General features: G+C 47.9%; 1 protein-coding gene across 1 annotated transcript in view; it reads right to left on the bottom strand.

Moving 5' to 3' along the window:
* Positions 1–20,000, bottom strand: part of LOC124021468 (vacuolar protein sorting-associated protein 13C-like) — an 80,012-nt gene that overhangs the window by 18,852 nt on the left and 41,160 nt on the right. Inside the window, exons 11-17 of the mRNA XM_046336664.1 lie at positions 12,188–12,245; positions 8,503–8,630; positions 6,787–6,893; positions 5,598–5,838; positions 4,700–4,838; positions 3,288–3,388; positions 2,235–2,377 (exon numbers count right to left, since the gene is read on the bottom strand). Coding sequence (XP_046192620.1) covers positions 2,235–2,377; positions 3,288–3,388; positions 4,700–4,838; positions 5,598–5,838; positions 6,787–6,893; positions 8,503–8,630; positions 12,188–12,245 — 917 coding nt within the window. The remainder of the gene's footprint in view (positions 1–2,234; positions 2,378–3,287; positions 3,389–4,699; positions 4,839–5,597; positions 5,839–6,786; positions 6,894–8,502; positions 8,631–12,187; positions 12,246–20,000) is intronic.

Here is a 20,000-nt window from a genome sequence, read left to right as displayed (position 1 = left end):
GACCAGGTCTCTGACCTCCTACCTATAGGCTGTCTGATCAGGCCTACCACCGCCGTGTCGTCGGCAAACTTAATAATGACGTTTGAGTCGTGTTTGGCCACGCAGTTGTGGGTGAACAGGGAATACAGGAGGGGACTAAGCACGCACCCCTGAGGGGCCCCGTGTTGAAGGTCAGCATGGCGGATGTGTCGTTGCCTACCCTCACCACCTCGAGGCTGCCTGTCAGGAAGTCCAGGATCTAGTTAGAGGGAGGTGTTTTAAACCCAGGTTCCTTAGCTTAGTGATGAGCTTTGAGGGCACTAGGATGTTGAACGCTGAGCTGTAGTCAATGAACAGCGTTCTCACAAAGAGGTGGTCCTTTTGTCCAGGTGGGAAAGGGCAGTGTGGAGTGCAATAGAGATTGCATCATCTGTGGATCTGTTGGGGCGGTATGCGAATTGGACTGGGTCTAGGGTGTCTGGGATGATTGTGTTGATGTGAGCCATGACCAGCCTTTCAAAGCATTTCATGGTAACAGACGCGAGTGCTACTGGGCGGAAGTAATTTACATAGGTTACCATGGCAGGTTACCATGGCATTCTCGGGCACAGGGACTATGGTGGTTTGCTTGAAACATGTAGGTATTACAGACTGGGTCGGGAGAGGTTGAAAATGTCAGTGAAGACACTTGCCATCTGGTGAATGCTCTGAGGACACGTCATGGTAATCCGTCTGGCCCTGCGGCCTTGTCGCTTCGGCTACGGAGAGCATGATCACACAGTCGTCCCGAACAGCTGGTGCTCTCATGCATGGTTCAGTGTTGCTTGTCTCGAAGTGAGCGGAGAACGCATTTAGCTCGTCTTGAAGGCTCGCGTCACTGGGCTGCTTGCGGCTGGGTTTCCCTTTGTATTCTGTGATCGTTAGCCAGCCCTGCCACATCCGACGAGCGTCAGAGCCAGTGTATTAGGATTCGATCTTAATCCTGTATTGACGCTTTGCCTGTTTGATGGTTCATTGGACGGCATAGCGGGATTTATTATAAGCGTCCGGATTAGTGACCCGCTCCTTGAAAGTCGTCAGCTTTAGCCTTTAGTTCAGTACGAATGTCGACTGTAATCCAGGGCTTCTGGTTGGGATATGTACGAACGGTTACTGGAGACGACATCGCCGGTGCACTTAATAATTGGGGCCGGTGGTAAACTCCTCAATGCCATGGGACGAATCCCGGGAACATATTCCACTCTGTTCTGGCGAACCAGTCCTGTAGTAATGGACCACTTCCGTATGGACCGCCTCACTGTTACTTCCTGTTTGACTTTTTGCTTGTGAGGAGGAACCAGGTTGCGATTCGGGAAAGGAAGAGGAAAAAGAGACCTACTTGATGGCCTGCGCCCCGGGTCTCTGGGAGACGGTGGTGCTGGGTTGTGATTAGGGACGGGTCTCTGGGAGACGGTGGTGCTGGGTTGTGATTAGGGACGGGTCTCTGGGAGACGGTAGTGCTGGGTTGTGATTAGGGACGGTGGTGCTGGGTTGTGATTAGGGACGGGTCTCTGGGAGACGGTGGTGCTAGGTTGTGATTAGGGACGGGTCTCTGGGAGACGGTGATGCTGGATTGTGATTAGGGACGGGTCTCTGGGAGACGGTGATGCTGGGTTGTGATTAGGGACGGGTCTCTGGGAGACGGTGGTGCTGGGTTGTGATTAGGGACGGGTCTCTGGGAGACGGTGGTGCTGGGTTGTGATTAGGGACGGTGGTGCTGGGTTGTGATTAGGGTCGGGTCTCTGGGAGACGGTGGTGCTGGGTTGTGATTAGGGACAGGTCTCTGGGAGACGGTGGTGTTGGGTTGTGATTAGGGTCGGGTCTCTGGGACACGGTGGTGCTGGGTTGTGATTAGGGACGGGTCTCTGGGAGACGGTGGTGCTGGGTTGTGATTAGGGACGGGTCTCTGGGAGACGGTGGTGCTGGGTTGTGATTAGGGACGGGTCTCTGGGAGACGGTGGTGTTGGGTTGTGATTAGGGACGGGTCTCTGGGAGACGGTGGTGTTGGGTTGTGATTAGGGACGGTGGTGCTGGGTTGTGATTAGGGACGGGTCTCTGGGAGACGGTGGTGCTGGGTTGTGATTAGGGACGGTGGTGCTGGGTTGTGATTAGGGACGGGTCTCTGGGAGACGGTGGTGCTGGGTTGTGATTAGGGACGGGTCTCTGGGAGACGGTGGTGCTGGGTTGTGATTAGAGAAAGGAAGAGAAAGACCCACTTGATGGCCTGCGCCCCGGGTCTCTGGGACACGGTGGTGCTGAGGTCGATCATCTGGATCTTCAGGATCTCTGGGACGTTGGGCTCCTCCCTCACCGTGATGGACGTACGGAACAGCTTGAAGGTCACCACCACTGACACGTACTGGAGAGCACAGAGAGGCACACAGGAGAATAAACACACACACACACAGAGAGAGAGAGGCACACAGGAGAATAAACACACACACACACAGAGAGAGGCATACAGGAGAATAAACACACACACACACAGAGAGGCACACAGGAGAATAAACACACACACACACAGAGAGGCACACAGGAGAATAAACACACACACACACACAGAGAGAGGCATACAGGAGAATAAACACACACACACACAGAGAGGCACACAGGAGAATAAACACACACACACACAGAGAGGCACACAGGAGAATAAACACACACACACAGAGAGGCACACAGGAGAATAAACACACACACACACACGAGGCATACAGGGGAATAAACACACACACAGAGAGGCATACAGGGGAATAAACACACACACACACACACACAGAGAGGCATACAGGAGATTAAACACACACACACACGAGGCATACAGGGGAATAAACACACATACACACAGAGAGGCACACAGGAGAATAAACACACACACACACACACACACAGAGAGGCATACAGGGGAATAAACACACACACACACACAGAGAGGCATACAGGGGAATAAACACACACACACACACACACACACAGAGAGGCATACAGGGGAATAAAAACACACACACACAGAGAGAGAGAGGCACAGGTGTAAACGGGCTTTGTTTCTCAGGGAGCTGTCAGTACCGACACAGAAACAGACACAGGTGTAAACGGGCTTTGTTTCTCAGGGAGCTGTCAGTACCGACACAGAAACAGACACAGGTGTAAACGGGCTTTGTTTCTCAGGGAGCTGTCAGTACCGACACAGAAACAGACACAGGTGTAAACGGGCTTTGTTTCTCAGGGAGCTGTCAGTACCGACACAGAGGACAGACACAGAGACATACCTGCTTGGGTAAGGCCAGGTTGTGAGAACTACCACTGTATCCGATGGCCGTGTAGAGTTTAGCCTTCTCATCAGCAGACATCAACTCTTCAATGCCTGTACCTAGAAAAAGGGGAGGGTTAAACATGAGGAACACCAATCAATGATGGCCAAACAAACAGAACACCAATCAATGTGTTCCCTGGTGTTCTCAAGGTTCCACGTGAGGACGATCAGGGACCGTCGTATTCATCATGTGTCTCAGAGTAGGAGGGGCTGATCTAACATCAGTTTAACCTTTTACGTTATAATGTATAAGGTTATATGGACAAAGTGGACCTGCTCTGAGATCAGAACTCCAAGTCTAAAACACAATGCACTGTAGCCTTGTCTCTCATTGAGGACAGAGGATAGAGAATGCTGGTCGTTAGTCTCTTGAGGGTTAGCTGGTCGTTAATTTGTCTCGAGGGTTAGCTGGTCGTTAGTTTGTTCGTATCTTGAGGGTTAGCTGGTCATTAGTTTGTTAGTATCTTGAGGGTTAGCTGGTGATTAGTTTGTTAGTATCTTGAGGGTTAGCTGGTCATTAGTTTGTTAGTATCTTGAGGGTTAGCTGGTCATTAGTTTGTTAGTATCTTGAGGGTTAGCTGGTCATTAGTTTGTTAGTCTCTTGAGGGTTAGCTGGTCGTTAGTTTGTCTCGAGGGTTAGCTGGTCGTTAGTTTGTTAATCTCTTGAGGGTTAGCTGGTTGTTAGTCTCTTGAGGGTTAGCTGGTTGTTAGTTTGTTAGTCTCTTGAGGGTTAGCTGGTCGTTAGTCTCTTGAGGGTTAGCTGGTCGTTAGTTTGTTAGTCTCTTGAGGGTTAGCTGGTCGTTAGTTTGTTAGTCTCTTGAGGGTTAGCTGGTCGTTAGTTTGTTAGTCTCTTGAGGGTTAGCTGGTCGTTAGTTTGTTAGTCTCTTGAGGGTTAGCTGGTCGTTAGTCTCGAGGGTTAGCTGGTCGTTAGTTTGTTAGTCTCGAGGGTTAGCTGGTCGTTAGTTTGTTAGTCTCTTGAGGGTTAGCTGGTCGTTAGTCTCTTGAGGGTTAGCTGGTCGTTAGTCTCTTGAGGGTTAGCTGGTCGTTAGTCTCTTGAGGGTTAGCTGGTCGTTAGTCTCTTGAGGGTTAGCTGGTCGTTAGTCTCTTGAGGGTTAGCTGGTCGTTAGTCTCTTGAGGGTTAGCTGGTCGTTAGTCTCGAGGGTTAGCTGGTCGTTAGTTTGTTAGTCTCTTGAGGGTTAGCTGGTCGTTAGTTTGTTAGTCTCTTGAGGGTTAGCTGGTCGTTAGTCTCTTGAGGGTTAGCTGGTTGTTAGTTTGTTAGTATCTTGAGACTAACAAGAGTGGCCTGTTCATTGGTTACCTGTTCCTGATTGTGTGTGTGTGTCTGTGTGGTAACTGAGGAGTTCTCACCCTCTTCCTCCTGGGTTTCCTGTTCCTGCTCTTTCTTCTTCCCTTCCTTCCTTCCAAAGAAGCTGCTGAAAAACCCTCCTCCCTGCTTCTGGCCGGCCACAGCCTTCTTAGCTACCACCTTCTGCCCTGACCGGATCACCTAGAGGAGGGAGGGGGAGACAGGAGGAGGGAGGGAGAGACAGGAGGAGGGAGAGAGAGACAGGAGGAGGGAGAGAGAGACAGGAGGAGGGAGAGAGAGACAGGAGGAGGGAGAGAGAGACAGGAGGAGGGAGAGAGAGACAGGAGGAGGGAGAGAGAGACAGGAGGAGGGAGAGAGAGACAGGAGGAGGGAGAGAGAGACAGGAGGAGGGAGAGAGAGACAGGAGGAGGGAGAGAGAGACAGGAGGAGGGAGAGCGAGACAGGAGGAGGGGAGAGAGAGACAGGAGGAGGGAGAGAGAGACAGGAGGAGGGAGAGAGAGACAGGAGGAGGGAGAGAGAGACAGGAGGAGGGAGAGAGAGACAGGAGGAGGGAGGGAGAGACAGGAGGAGGGAGGGAGAGACAGGAGGAGGGAGGGAGGGAGAGAGGGAGAGACAGGAGGATGAAGGGAAGGGGAGAGACAGGAGAGAGACAGACAGGAGGAGGGAGGGAGATGGGAAGAGGGAGGGAGATGGGAGGGAGATGGGAGGAGGGAGGGAGATGGGAGGAGGGAGGGAGATGGGAGGGAGATGGGAGGAGGGAGGGAGATGGGAGGGAGATGGGAGGGAGAGAGATAGGAGGAGGGAGGGAGATAGAGATAGTTCAGACACAGGTCCATGGGGAGAACCCTCCACAAAACCCCCCATTGACCTGGTTGTAAAACCCCAGTAGTATACTGTAGATGCCTCCTGGTTACCGGCGACAACAGATATTAGACAAACCTCCATCTGTGCTTGTTGCCGGGCCAACGTGATGTTGAAGACATCCAGGCTCTTCTCCAGGTCCTGTATCTGCTTCTCTTGGTCCTCTCTGAGTTTTCCCTGTGGTGTCAGTAGTTTGGCCTTGTAGGCTGCCCTGTAGGTCTTCAGAGTGAGGCGGTGCTTCCGGATGTTGGACCACGACCACATCTGGTTGAAACGTCTGATGTGAACGTCCAGGATGCTGTTCATACTGTACTTCCACCTGGAAACAGCGCCACACTACCGTTAAGGTGCTGAGATGGAGATCAGTGGGCATTGTCTAATAAAACCTCAACCCTAACTCCCAACACAACATTATCCCAACAACACGTCTGCTGGTATACTTCCTTCAATTAGGATTGAAGACAACAACAACAACAACAACAACAAATCAGAAAAGTTCAAATTGTTTTGACATCATCCCGATAAACAGATATCATGAACAACATTGACTAGTACTGCTCATTAGAATGTATGGAGTGGTGACTGGTTGGTTGGCTGGTTGACTGGCTGACTGGTTGGCTGACCTACTGGCTGGTTGACTGGCTGGCTGGTTGGCTGACCTACTGGCTGGTTGACTGGCTGGCTGACTGGCTGGTTGGTTGGTTGACTGGTTGGTTGGTTGACTGGTTGGCTGACCTACTGGCTGGTTGACTGGCTGGCTGACTGGTTGGTTGGTTGGCTGGTTGACTGGCTGACTGGTTGGCTGACCTACTGGCTGGTTGACTGGCTGGCTGACTGGTTGGTTGGTTGGTTGACTGGTTGGCTGACCTACTGGTTGGCTGACCTACTGGCTGGTTGACTGGTTGGCTGACTGACTAGTTGGCTGGCTGACTGACTGACTGACTGACTGGCTGGCTGGCTGGCTGGCTGACTGGCTGGTTGACTGACTGGTTGACTGACTGGCTGGTTGACTGACTGACTGGCTGGCTGACTGACTGGCTGGCTGGCTGACTGACTGGCTGGTTGACTGACTGACTGGCTGGTTGACTGACTGACTGGCTGGTTGACTGACTGACTGACTGACTGGCTGGTTGACTGACTGACTGACTGACTGACTGACTGACTGACTGGTTGACTGGCTGGCTGACTGGCTGGCTGACTGGCTGGCTGACTGACTGGCTGGTTGACTGACTGGCTGACTGGCTGACTGACTGGCTGGTTCACTTACCAGTGCTTGGCATTTGTGTGTACAGGTACATCAGGTCTGAACTTCCTGTAGGGTCCATTCTTCACCATACAGTCTATAGACTCTAGCAGGTCCACCATGGTTAGGTACTGAACAGGAAGAGACAACATGATAGTCTATAGACTCTAAACAGACGCCTCACAAGTCCTCAACTGACAGCTTCATTAAATAGTACCCTCAAAACACCAGTCTCAACGTCAACAGTGAAGAGGCGATTCCGGGATGCTGGTCTTCTAGGCAGAGTTCCTCTGTCCAGTCTCAACCGGGATGCTGGTCTTCTAGGCAGAGTTCCTCTGTCCAGTCTCAACCGGGATGCTGGTCTTCTAGGCAGAGTTCCTCTGTCCAGTCTCAACATCAACAGTGAAGAGGCGACTCCGGGATGCTGGCCTTCTAGGCAGAGTTCCTCTGTCCAGTCTCAACATCAACAGTGAAGAGGCGACTCCGGGATACTGGCCTTCTAGGCAGAGTTCCTCTGTCCAGTCTCAACGTCAACAGTGAAGAGGCGACTCCGGGATGCTGGCCTTCTAGGCAGAGTTCCTCTGTCCAGTCTCAACCGGGATGCTGGTCTTCTAGGCAGAGTTCCTCTGTCCAGTCTCAACGTCAACAGTGAAGAGGCGACTCCGGGATGCTGGCCTTCTAGGCAGAGTTCCTCTGTCCAGTGTCTGTGTTCTTTTGCCCAACCTAATATTTTATTTTTATTGGCCAGTCTGAGATATGGATTTTTCTTTGCAACTCTGCCTAGAAGGTCAGCATCCCAGAGTCACCTCTTCACTGTTGATGTTGAGACCGGTGTTTTGCGGGTACTATTTAATGAAGCTGCCAATTGAGAACTTGTGAGGCGTCTGTTTCTCAAACGTGACACTCTAATGTACTTGTCCTCTTGCTCAGTTGTGCACCGGGGAATCCCAGTCTTTCTATTCTGGTTAGAGCCAGTTTGCTCTGTTTTGTGAAGGGAGTAGTACACAGCGCTGTACAAGGTCTTCAGTTTCTTTCTATTCCACATAGATGCTCTGATACAGAGACACTGTCAGTCCATTCAACTAGGTTTTAGTCGGACAAAACAAGCACATAGATGCTCTGATACAGAGACACTTTCAGTCAGTCAATTCAACTAGGTTTTAGTAGGACAAAACAAGCACATAGATGCTCTGATACAGAGACACTGTCAGTCCATTCAACTAGGTTTTAGTAGGACAAAACAAGCACATAGATGCTCTGATACAGAGACACTTTCAGTCAGTCAATTCAACTAGGTTTCTGATACAGAGACACTTTCAGTCAGTCAATTCAACTAGGTTTCTGATACAGAGACACTTTCAGTCAGTCAATTCAACTAGGTTTCTGATACAGAGACACTTTCAGTCAGTCAATTCAACTAGGTTTCTGATACAGAGACACTTTCAGTCAGTCAATTCAACTAGGTTTCTGATACAGAGACACTGTCAGGTTTTAGTAGGACAAAACATTATCAACTACAGGAAGTAAACTATTCTTCACGTCAGCAGAATCACCGCCAGGAAGGTTTGATCAGCTATGTTCTAAGTCGGCATGTCTCTGTGTGTGTGTGTGTGTGTGTGTGTGTGTGTGTGTGTGTGTGTGTGTGTGTGTGTGTGTGTGTGTGTGTGTGTGTGTGTGTGTGTGTGTGTGTGTGTGTGTGTGTGTGTGTGTGTGTGTGTGTGTGTGTGTGTGTGTGTGTACCTGTGGTCTGGTCATCTCCACTGCTACATTCTGAACCTCCAGATGCAGGCTGGCTTTGGGAGACTTCAGCTCAATCTCAGCACTCGGGTTGATTACCATTTTAGCAGAGGCAAAGATGGGTTTGAAAACTAGATGGGGAGGAGAGAGAAAGAGGAAGAGAGGAGAACATCCTATGACATCCCAGTCAGTATACACCCAGCCAGTATACACCCAGCCAGTATACACCCAGTCAGTATACACCCAGCCAGTATACACCCAGCCAGTCAGTATACACCCAGTCAGTATACACCCAGCCAGTCAGTATACACCCAGTCAGTATACACCCAGCCAGTCAGTATACACCCAGCCAGTATACACCCAGCCAGTCAGTATACACCCAGTCAGTATACACCCAGCCAGTCAGTATACACCCAGCCAGTCAGTATACACCCAGTCAGTATACACCCAGTCAGTATACACCCAGTCAGTATACACCCAGTCAGTATACACCCAGCCAGTATACACCCAGTCAGTATACACCCAGCCAGTATACACCCACCCAGTCAGTATACACCCAGCCAGTATACACCCAGTCAGTATACACCCAGCCAGTATACACCCAGCCAGTATACATCCAGTCAGTATACACCCAGACAGTATACACCCAGACAGTATACACCCAGTCAGTCAGTATACACCCAGCCAGTCAGTATACACCCAGCCAGTATACACCCAGTCAGTATACACCCAGCCAGGATACACCCAGCCAGGATACACCCAGCCAGTATACACCCAGCCAGTATACACCCAGTCAGTATACACCCAGTCAGTATACACCCAGCCAGTATACACCCAGTCAGTATACACCCAGTCAGTATACACCCAGCCAGTATACACCCAGCCAGTATACACCCAGCCAGTATACACCCAGTCAGTATACACCCAGCCAGTATACACCCAGTCAGTATACACCCAGCCAGTATACACCCAGTCAGTATACACCCAGCCAGTATACACCCACCCAGTCAGTATACACCCAGCCAGTATACACCCAGTCAGTATACACCCAGCCAGTATACACCCAGCCAGTATACATCCAGTCAGTATACACCCAGACAGTATACACCCAGACAGTATACACCCAGTCAGTCAGTATACACCCAGCCAGTCAGTATACACCCAGCCAGTATACACCCAGTCAGTATACACCCAGCCAGGATACACCCAGCCAGGATACACCCAGCCAGTATACACCCAGCCAGTATACACCCAGTCAGTATACACCCAGTCAGTATACACCCAGCCAGTATACACCCAGTCAGTATACACCCAGTCAGTATACACCCAGCCAGTATACACCCAGCCAGTATACACCCAGCCAGTATACACCCAGTCAGTATACACCCAGCCAGTATACACCCAGTCAGTATACACCCAGTCAGTATACACCCAGCCAGTATACACCCAGTCAGTATACACCCAGACAGTATACACCCAGCCAGTATACACCCAGTCAGTATACACCCAGTCAGTATACACCCAGCCAGTATACACCCAGCCAGTATACACCCAGCCAGTATACACCCAGCCAGTATACACCCAGTCAGTATACACCCAGCCAGTATACACCCAGCTAGTATACACCCAGCCAGTATACACCCAGCCAGTATACACCCAGTCAGTATACACCCAGCCAGTATACACCCAGACAGTATACACCCAGCCAGTCAGTATACACCCAGTCAGTATACACCCAGCCAGGATACACCCAGCCAGGATACACCCAGCCAGGATACACCCAGCCAGTATACACCCAGTCAGTATACACCCAGACAGTATACACCCAGACAGTATACACCCAGCCAGTATACACCCAGCCAGTATACACCCAGCCAGTATACACCCAGCCAGCCAGTATACACCCAGCCAGCCAGTATACACCCAGCCAGTATACACCCAGCCAGTATACACCCAGCCAGTCAGTATACACCCAGCCAGTATACACCCAGCCAGGATACACCCAGCCAGGATACACCCAGCCAGGATACACCCAGCCAGTATACACCCAGCCAGTATACACCCAGTCAGTATACACCCAGTCAGTATACACCCAGTCAGTATACACCCAGCCAGTATACACCCAGTCAGTATACACCCAGTCAGTATACACCCAGCCAGTATACACCCAGCCAGTATACACCCAGCCAGTATACACCCAGCCAGTATACACCCAGTCAGTATACACCCAGCCAGTATACACCCAGCCAGTATACACCCAGTCAGTATACACCCAGCCAGTATACACCCAGTCAGTATACACCCAGACAGTATACACCCAGCCAGTATACACCCAGTCAGTATACACCCAGCCAGTATACACCCAGCCAGTATACACCCAGCCAGTATACACCCAGCCAGTATACACCCAGCCAGTATACACCCAGTCAGTATACACCCAGCCAGTATACACCCAGCTAGTATACACCCAGCCAGTATACACCCAGCCAGTATACACCCAGACAGTATACACCCAGACAGTATACACCCAGCCAGTCAGTATACACCCAGTCAGTATACACCCAGCCAGGATACACCCAGCCAGGATACACCCAGCCAGGATACACCCAGCCAGGATACACCCAGCCAGTATACACCCAGTCAGTATACACCCAGACAGTATACACCCAGACAGTATACACCCAGCCAGGATACACCCAGCCAGTATACACCCAGCCAGTATACACCCAGCCAGTATACACCCAGCCAGTCAGTATACACCCAGCCAGTATACACCCAGCCAGTATACACCCAGCCAGTCAGTATACACCCAGCCAGTATACACCCAGTCAGTATACACCCAGTCAGTATACACCCAGTCAGTATACACCCAGACAGTATACACCCAGTCAGTATACACCCAGCCAGTATACACCCAGCCAGTATACACCCAGCCAGTATACACCCAGCCAGTATACACCCAGCCAGGATACACCCAGCCAGGATACACCCAGCCAGTATACACCCAGCCAGTATACACCCAGTCAGTCAGTATACACCCAGTCAGTATACACCCAGCCAGTATACACCCAGCCAGGAAATACCCAGCCAGTATAAAACCAGCCAGTCAGTATACACCCAGTCAGTATACACCCAGCCAGTATACACCCAGTCAGTATACACCCAGTCAGTATACACCCAGTCAGTATACACCCAGCCAGTATACACCCAGTCAGTATACACCCAGCCAGTATACACCCAGCCAGTATACACCCAGCCAGTATACACCCAGCTAGTATACACCCAGCTAGTATACACCCAGTCAGTATACACCCAGCCAGTATACACCCAGCCAGTATACACCCAGCCAGTATATACCCAGTCAGTATACACCCAGCCAGTATACACCCAGCCAGTATACACCCAGCCAGTATACACCCAGCCAGTATACACCCAGCCAGTATACACCCAGCCAGTATACACCCAGCCAGTATACACCCAGCCAGTATACACCCAGCCAGTATACACCCAGCCAGTATACACCCAGCCAGTATACACCCAGCCAGTATACACCCAGCCAGTATACACCCAGCTAGTATACAACCAGTGGTGTGTGTGTGTGTGTGTGTGTGTGTGTGTGTGTGTGTGTGTGTGTGTGTGTGTGTGTGTGTGTGTGTGTGTGTGTGTGTGTGTTACCCATGGTACATACTGTATTGGTAGTCTTTGATCTCTTGGTCCTTGGTACTGATGCCGTCCTTCAGCTTTTCCTGGACAGACACAAAGACAAGGAAGAGGATTAGAAATCACACAGACATGACTCTGGTCTTCTGTAGCTCAGTCGGTAGAGCATCGTGCTTGCAACGCCAGGGGTGTGGGTTCGATTCCCGGGAACACCCATAAGTAAAACCTATGTATGTAAAACTGTCGCTTTGCATGAAAAAGTTTATGCCAAATGACATATATTATTTTTATTATATTATGACAAAGTATCGAAGATGGAAACATCTGTAGGATCAACCCGACGCGTATCTAAGATATTTAGAGATGCAGTTTCAATACTGATGAAACAGTACGGCAGGCTGTGTTTTGTAGCATCATTTCCCTGTCCAATGTCTTCCAGTGGAGAGGTATTATAGATCCCTGTATGAGGAACAACACTGACGGTGTTCACCTCTAACCCCTCCTCCCTCATTATATTATAGATCCCTGTATGAGGAACAACACTGACGGTGTTCACCTCTAACCTCTCCTCCCTCATTATATTATAGATCCCTGTGTTCACCTCTAACCCCTCCTCCCTCATTATATTATAGATCCCTGTGTTCACCTCTAACCTCTCCTCCCTCATTATATTACAGATCCCTGTGTTCACCTCTAACCCCTCCTCCCTCATTATATTATAGATCCCTGTATGAGGAACAACACTGACGGTGTTCACCTCTAACCCCTCCTCCCTCATTATATTATAGATTCCTGTGTTCACCTCTAACCCCTCCTCCCTCATTATATTATAGATCCCTGTATGAGGAACAACACTGACGGTGTTCACCTCTAACCTCTCCTCCCTCATTATATTATAGATCCCTGTATGAGGAACAACACTGACGGTGTTCACCTCTAACCTCTCCTCCCTCATTATATTATAGATCCCTGTATGAGGAACAACACTGACGGTGTTTACCTCTAACCTCTCCTCCCTCGTTATATTATAGATCCATGTGTTCACCTCTAACCCCTCCTCCCTCATTATATTATAGATCCCTGTATGAGGAACAACACTGACGGTGTTTACCTCTAACCTCTCCTCCCTCATTATATTATAGATCCCTGTATGAGGAACAACACTGACGGTGTTCACCTCTAACCCCTCCTCCCTCATTATATTATAGATCCCTGTATGAGGAACAACACTGACGGTGTTCACCTCTAACCTCTCCTCCCTCATTATATTATAGATCCCTGTGTTCACCTCTAACCCCTCCTCCCTCATTATATTATAGATCCCTGTATGAGGAACAACACTGACGGTGTTCACCTCTAACCTCTCCTCCCTCATTATATTATAGATCCCTGTATGAGGAACAACACTGACGGTGTTCACCTCTAACCCCTCCTCCCTCATTATATTATAGATCCCTGTATGAGGAACAACACTGACGGTGTTCACCTCTAACCTCTCCTCCCTCATTATATTATAGATCCCTGTGTTCACCTCTAACCCCTCCTCCCTCATTATATTATAGATCCCTGTATGAGGAACAACACTGACGGTGTTCACCTCTAACCTCTCCTCCCTCATTATATTATAGATCCCTGTATGAGGAACAACACTGACGGTGTTCACCTCTAACCTCTCCTCCCTCATTATATTATAGATCCCTGTGTTCACCTCTAACCTCTCCTCCCTCATTATATTACAGATCCCTGTGTTCACCTCTAACCTCTCCTCCCTCATTATATTATAGATCCCTGTATGAGGAACAACACTGACGGTGTTCACCTCTAACCCCTCCTCCCTCATTATATTATAGATCCCTGTATGAGGAACAACACTGACGGTGTTCACCTCTAACCTCTCCTCCCTCATTATATTATAGATCCCTGTATGAGGAACAACACTGACGGTGTTCACCTCTAACCCCTCCTCCCTCATTATATTATAGATCCCTGTGTTCACCTCTAACCTCTCCTCCCTCATTATATTACAGATCCCTGTGTTCACCTCTAACCTCTCCTCCCTCATTATATTATAGATCCCTGTATGAGGAACAACACTGACGGTGTTCACCTCTAACCTCTCCTCCCTCATTATATTATAGATCCCTGTATGAGGAACAACACTGACGGTGTTCACCTCTAACCCCTCCTCCCTCATTATATTATAGATCCCTGTATGAGGAACAACACTGACGGTGTTCACCTCTAACCTCTCCTCCCTCATTATATTATAGATCCCTGTGTTCACCTCTAACCCCTCCTCCCTCATTATATTATAGATCCCTGTATGAGGAACAACACTGACGGTGTTCACCTCTAACCTCTCCTCCCTCATTATATTATAGATCCCTGTATGAGGAACAACACTGACGGTGTTCACCTCTAACCCCTCCTCCCTCATTATATTATAGATTCCTGTGTTCACCTCTAACCCCTCCTCCCTCATTATATTATAGATCCCTGTATGAGGAACAACACTGACGGTGTTCACCTCTAACCTCTCCTCCCTCATTATATTACAGATCCCTGTGTTCACCTCTAACCTCTCCTCCCTCATTATATTATAGATCCCTGTATGAGGAACAACACTGACGGTGTTCACCTCTAACCCCTCCTCCCTCATTATATTATAGATCCCTGTATGAGGAACAACACTGACGGTGTTCACCTCTAACCTCTCCTCCCTCATTATATTATAGATCCCTGTATGAGGAACAACACTGACGGTGTTCACCTCTAACCCCTCCTCCCTCATTATATTATAGATCCCTGTGTTCACCTCTAACCTCTCCTCCCTCATTATATTACAGATCCCTGTGTTCACCTCTAACCTCTCCTCCCTCATTATATTATAGATCCCTGTATGAGGAACAACACTGACGGTGTTCACCTCTAACCTCTCCTCCCTCATTATATTATAGATCCCTGTGTTCACCTCTAACCCCTCCTCCCTCATTATATTATAGATCCCTGTATGAGGAACAACACTGACGGTGTTCACCTCTAACCTCTCCTCCCTCATTATATTATAGATCCCTGTGTTCACCTCTAACCCCTCCTCCCTCATTATATTATAGATCCCTGTATGAGGAAAAACACTGACGGTGTTCACCTCTAACCTCTCCTCCCTCATTATATTATAGATCCCTGTGTTCACCTCTAACCCCTCCTCCCTCATTATATTATAGATCCCTGTGTTCACCTCTAACCTCTCCTCCCTCATTATATTATAGATCCCTGTGTTCACCTCTAACCTCTCCTCCCTCATTATATTATAGATCCCTGTGTTCACCTCTAACCCCTCCTCCCTCATTATATTATAGATCCCTGTATGAGGAACAACACTGACGGTGTTTACCTCTAACCTCTCCTCCCTCGTTATATTATAGATCCATGTGTTCACCTCTAACCCCTCCTCCCTCATTATATTATAGATCCCTGTATGAGGAACAACACTGACGGTGTTTACCTCTAACCTCTCCTCCCTCATTATATTATAGATCCCTGTATGAGGAACAACACTGACGGTGTTCACCTCTAACCCCTCCTCCCTCATTATATTATAGATCCCTGTATGAGGAACAACACTGACGGTGTTCACCTCTAACCTCTCCTCCCTCATTATATTATAGATCCCTGTGTTCACCTCTAACCCCTCCTCCCTCATTATATTATAGATCCCTGTATGAGGAACAACACTGACGGTGTTCACCTCTAACCTCTCCTCCCTCATTATATTATAGATCCCTGTATGAGGAACAACACTGACGGTGTTCACCTCTAACCCCTCCTCCCTCATTATATTATAGATCCCTGTATGAGGAACAACACTGACGGTGTTCACCTCTAACCTCTCCTCCCTCATTATATTATAGATCCCTGTGTTCACCTCTAACCCCTCCTCCTCATTATATTATAGATCCCTGTATGAGGAACAACACTGACGGTGTTCACCTCTAACCTCTCCTCCCTCATTATATTATAGATCCCTGTATGAGGAACAACACTGACGGTGTTCACCTCTAACCTCTCCTCCCTCATTATATTATAGATCCCTGTGTTCACCTCTAACCTCTCCTCCCTCATTATATTACAGATCCCTGTGTTCACCTCTAACCTCTCCTCCCTCATTATATTATAGATCCCTGTATGAGGAACAACACTGACGGTGTTCACCTCTAACCCCTCCTCCCTCATTATATTATAGATCCCTGTATGAGGAACAACACTGACGGTGTTCACCTCTAACCTCTCCTCCCTCATTATATTATAGATCCCTGTATGAGGAACAACACTGACGGTGTTCACCTCTAACCCCTCCTCCCTCATTATATTATAGATCCCTGTGTTCACCTCTAACCTCTCCTCCCTCATTATATTACAGATCCCTGTGTTCACCTCTAACCTCTCCTCCCTCATTATATTATAGATCCCTGTATGAGGAACAACACTGACGGTGTTCACCTCTAACCTCTCCTCCCTCATTATATTATAGATCCCTGTATGAGGAACAACACTGACGGTGTTCACCTCTAACCCCTCCTCCCTCATTATATTATAGATCCCTGTATGAGGAACAACACTGACGGTGTTCACCTCTAACCTCTCCTCCCTCATTATATTATAGATCCCTGTGTTCACCTCTAACCCCTCCTCCCTCATTATATTATAGATCCCTGTATGAGGAACAACACTGACGGTGTTCACCTCTAACCTCTCCTCCCTCATTATATTATAGATCCCTGTATGAGGAACAACACTGACGGTGTTCACCTCTAACCCCTCCTCCCTCATTATATTATAGATTCCTGTGTTCACCTCTAACCCCTCCTCCCTCATTATATTATAGATCCCTGTATGAGGAACAACACTGACGGTGTTCACCTCTAACCTCTCCTCCCTCATTATATTACAGATCCCTGTGTTCACCTCTAACCTCTCCTCCCTCATTATATTATAGATCCCTGTATGAGGAACAACACTGACGGTGTTCACCTCTAACCCCTCCTCCCTCATTATATTATAGATCCCTGTATGAGGAACAACACTGACGGTGTTCACCTCTAACCTCTCCTCCTCATTATATTATAGATCCCTGTATGAGGAACAACACTGACGGTGTTCACCTCTAACCCCTCCTCCCTCATTATATTATAGATCCCTGTGTTCACCTCTAACCTCTCCTCCCTCATTATATTACAGATCCCTGTGTTCACCTCTAACCTCTCCTCCCTCATTATATTATAGATCCCTGTATGAGGAACAACACTGACGGTGTTCACCTCTAACCTCTCCTCCCTCATTATATTATAGATCCCTGTGTTCACCTCTAACCCCTCCTCCCTCATTATATTATAGATCCCTGTATGAGGAACAACACTGACGGTGTTCACCTCTAACCTCTCCTCCTCATTATATTATAGATCCCTGTGTTCACCTCTAACCCCTCCTCCCTCATTATATTATAGATCCCTGTATGAGGAAAAACACTGACGGTGTTCACCTCTAACCTCTCCTCCCTCATTATATTATAGATCCCTGTGTTCACCTCTAACCCCTCCTCCCTCATTATATTATAGATCCCTGTGTTCACCTCTAACCTCTCCTCCCTCATTATATTATAGATCCCTGTGTTCACCTCTAACCTCTCCTCCCTCATTATATTATAGATCCCTGTGTTCACCTCTAACCCCTCCTCCCTCATTATATTATAGATCCCTGTATGAGGAACAACACTGACGGTGTTTACCTCTAACCTCTCCTCCCTCATTATATTATAGATCCCTGTATGAGGAACAACACTGACGGTGTTCACCTCTAACCTCTCCTCCCTCATTATATTATAGATCCCTGTGTTCACCTCTAACCCCTCCTCCCTCATTATATTATAGATCCCTGTGTTCACCTCTAACCTCTCCTCCCTCATTATATTACAGATCCCTGTGTTCACCTCTAACCTCTCCTCCCTCATTATATTATAGATCCCTGTGTTAACCTCTAACCCCTCCTCCCTCATTATATTATAGATCCCTGTGTTCACCTCTAACCTCTCCTCCCTCATTATATTATAGATCCCTGTATGAGGTACTACAACAACACTGAATGTGTTGACCTCTACCCTCTCCTCCCTCATTATATTATAGATCCCTGTATGAGGTACTACAACAACACTGACTGTGTTAACCTCTCCTCCCTCATTATATTACAGATCCCTGTATTCACCTCTAACCTCTCCTCCCTCATTATATTATAGATCCCTGTATGAGGTACTACAACAACACTGAATGTGTTAACCTCTAACCTCTCCTCCCTCATTATATATTATAGATCCCTGTGTTCACCTCTAACCTCTCCTCCCTCATTATATTATAGATCCCTGTATGAGGTACTACAACAACACTGACTGTGTTAACCTCTCCTCCCTCATTATATTACAGATCCCCGTGTTCACCTCTAACCTCTCCTCCCTCATTATATTATAGATCCCTGTATGAGGTACTACAACAACACTGACTGTGTTAACCTCTAACCTCTCCTCCCTCATTATATTATAGATCCCTGTATGAGGTACTACAACAACACTGACTGTGTTAACCTCTCCTCCCTCATTATATTACAGATCCCTGTGTTCACCTCTAACCTCTCCTCCCTCATTATATTATAGATCCCTGTGTTAACCTCTAACCTCTCCTCCCTCCTTATATTATAGATCCCTGTATGAGGTACTACAACAACACTGATGGTGTTGACCTCTAACCTCTCCTCCCTCATTATCTTTTCACACGCTCTCCTTCTCCTCTCCTGTTTTATAGACATTTTCCTCAATAAACCCTGCAGATCATTAATCCAACACACCACATACAGTGGTACAACTGGAGAGCAGACATTAATTAACCTACAGTAGACAGAACCAGAACTCTGAATACAAACTGGACATTAATTAACCTACAGTAGACAGAACCAGTACTGTCTGAATACAAACTGGACATTAATTAACCTACAGTAGACAGAACCAGGACTGTCTGAATACAAACTGGACATTAATTAACCTACAGTAGACAGAACCAGGACTCTGAATACAAACTGAACATTAATTAACCTACAGTAGACAGAACCAGTACTGTCTGAATACAAACTGGACATTAATTAACCTACAGTAGACAGAACCAGGACTGTCTGAATACAAACTGAACATTAATTAACCTACTGTAGACAGAACCAGAACTCAGTCTGAATACAAACTGAACAGACATTATGAAACCTACTGTAGACAGAACCAGGACTCAGTCTGAATACAAACTGAACATTAATTAACCTACGTTAGACAGAAGCAGGACTCGGCACTCGTGAAGGTGGTAAATTACATTTTAATGGCATCGGACCGAGGCTCTGCATCTGTCCTCGTGCTCCTGGACCTTAGTGCTGCTTTTGATACCATCGATCACCACATTCTTTTGGAGAGATTGGAAACCCAAATTGGTCTACACGGACATGTTCTGGCCTGGTTTAGATCTTATCTGTCGGAAAGATATCAGTTTGTCTCTGTGAATGGTTTGTCCTCTGACAAATCAACTGTAAATGTCGGTGTTCCTCAAGGTTCTGTTTTAGGACCACTATTGTTTTCACTATACATTTTACCTCTTGGGGATGTTATTCGAAAACATAATGTTAACTTTCACTGCTATGCGGATGACACACAGCTGTACATTTCAATGAAACATGGTGAAGCCCCACAATTGCACTCGCTAGAAGCATGTGTTTCAGACATAAGGAAGTGGATGGCTGCAAACTTTCTACTATTAAAC

This window comes from Oncorhynchus gorbuscha, unplaced genomic scaffold, assembly GCF_021184085.1.
Source record: "Oncorhynchus gorbuscha isolate QuinsamMale2020 ecotype Even-year unplaced genomic scaffold, OgorEven_v1.0 Un_scaffold_1122, whole genome shotgun sequence".
NCBI classification, from domain to species: domain Eukaryota; kingdom Metazoa; phylum Chordata; class Actinopteri; order Salmoniformes; family Salmonidae; genus Oncorhynchus; species Oncorhynchus gorbuscha.
The sequence above is the reverse complement of the archived record's forward strand: the minus strand, read 5'-3'. Positions and strand labels throughout refer to the sequence as shown.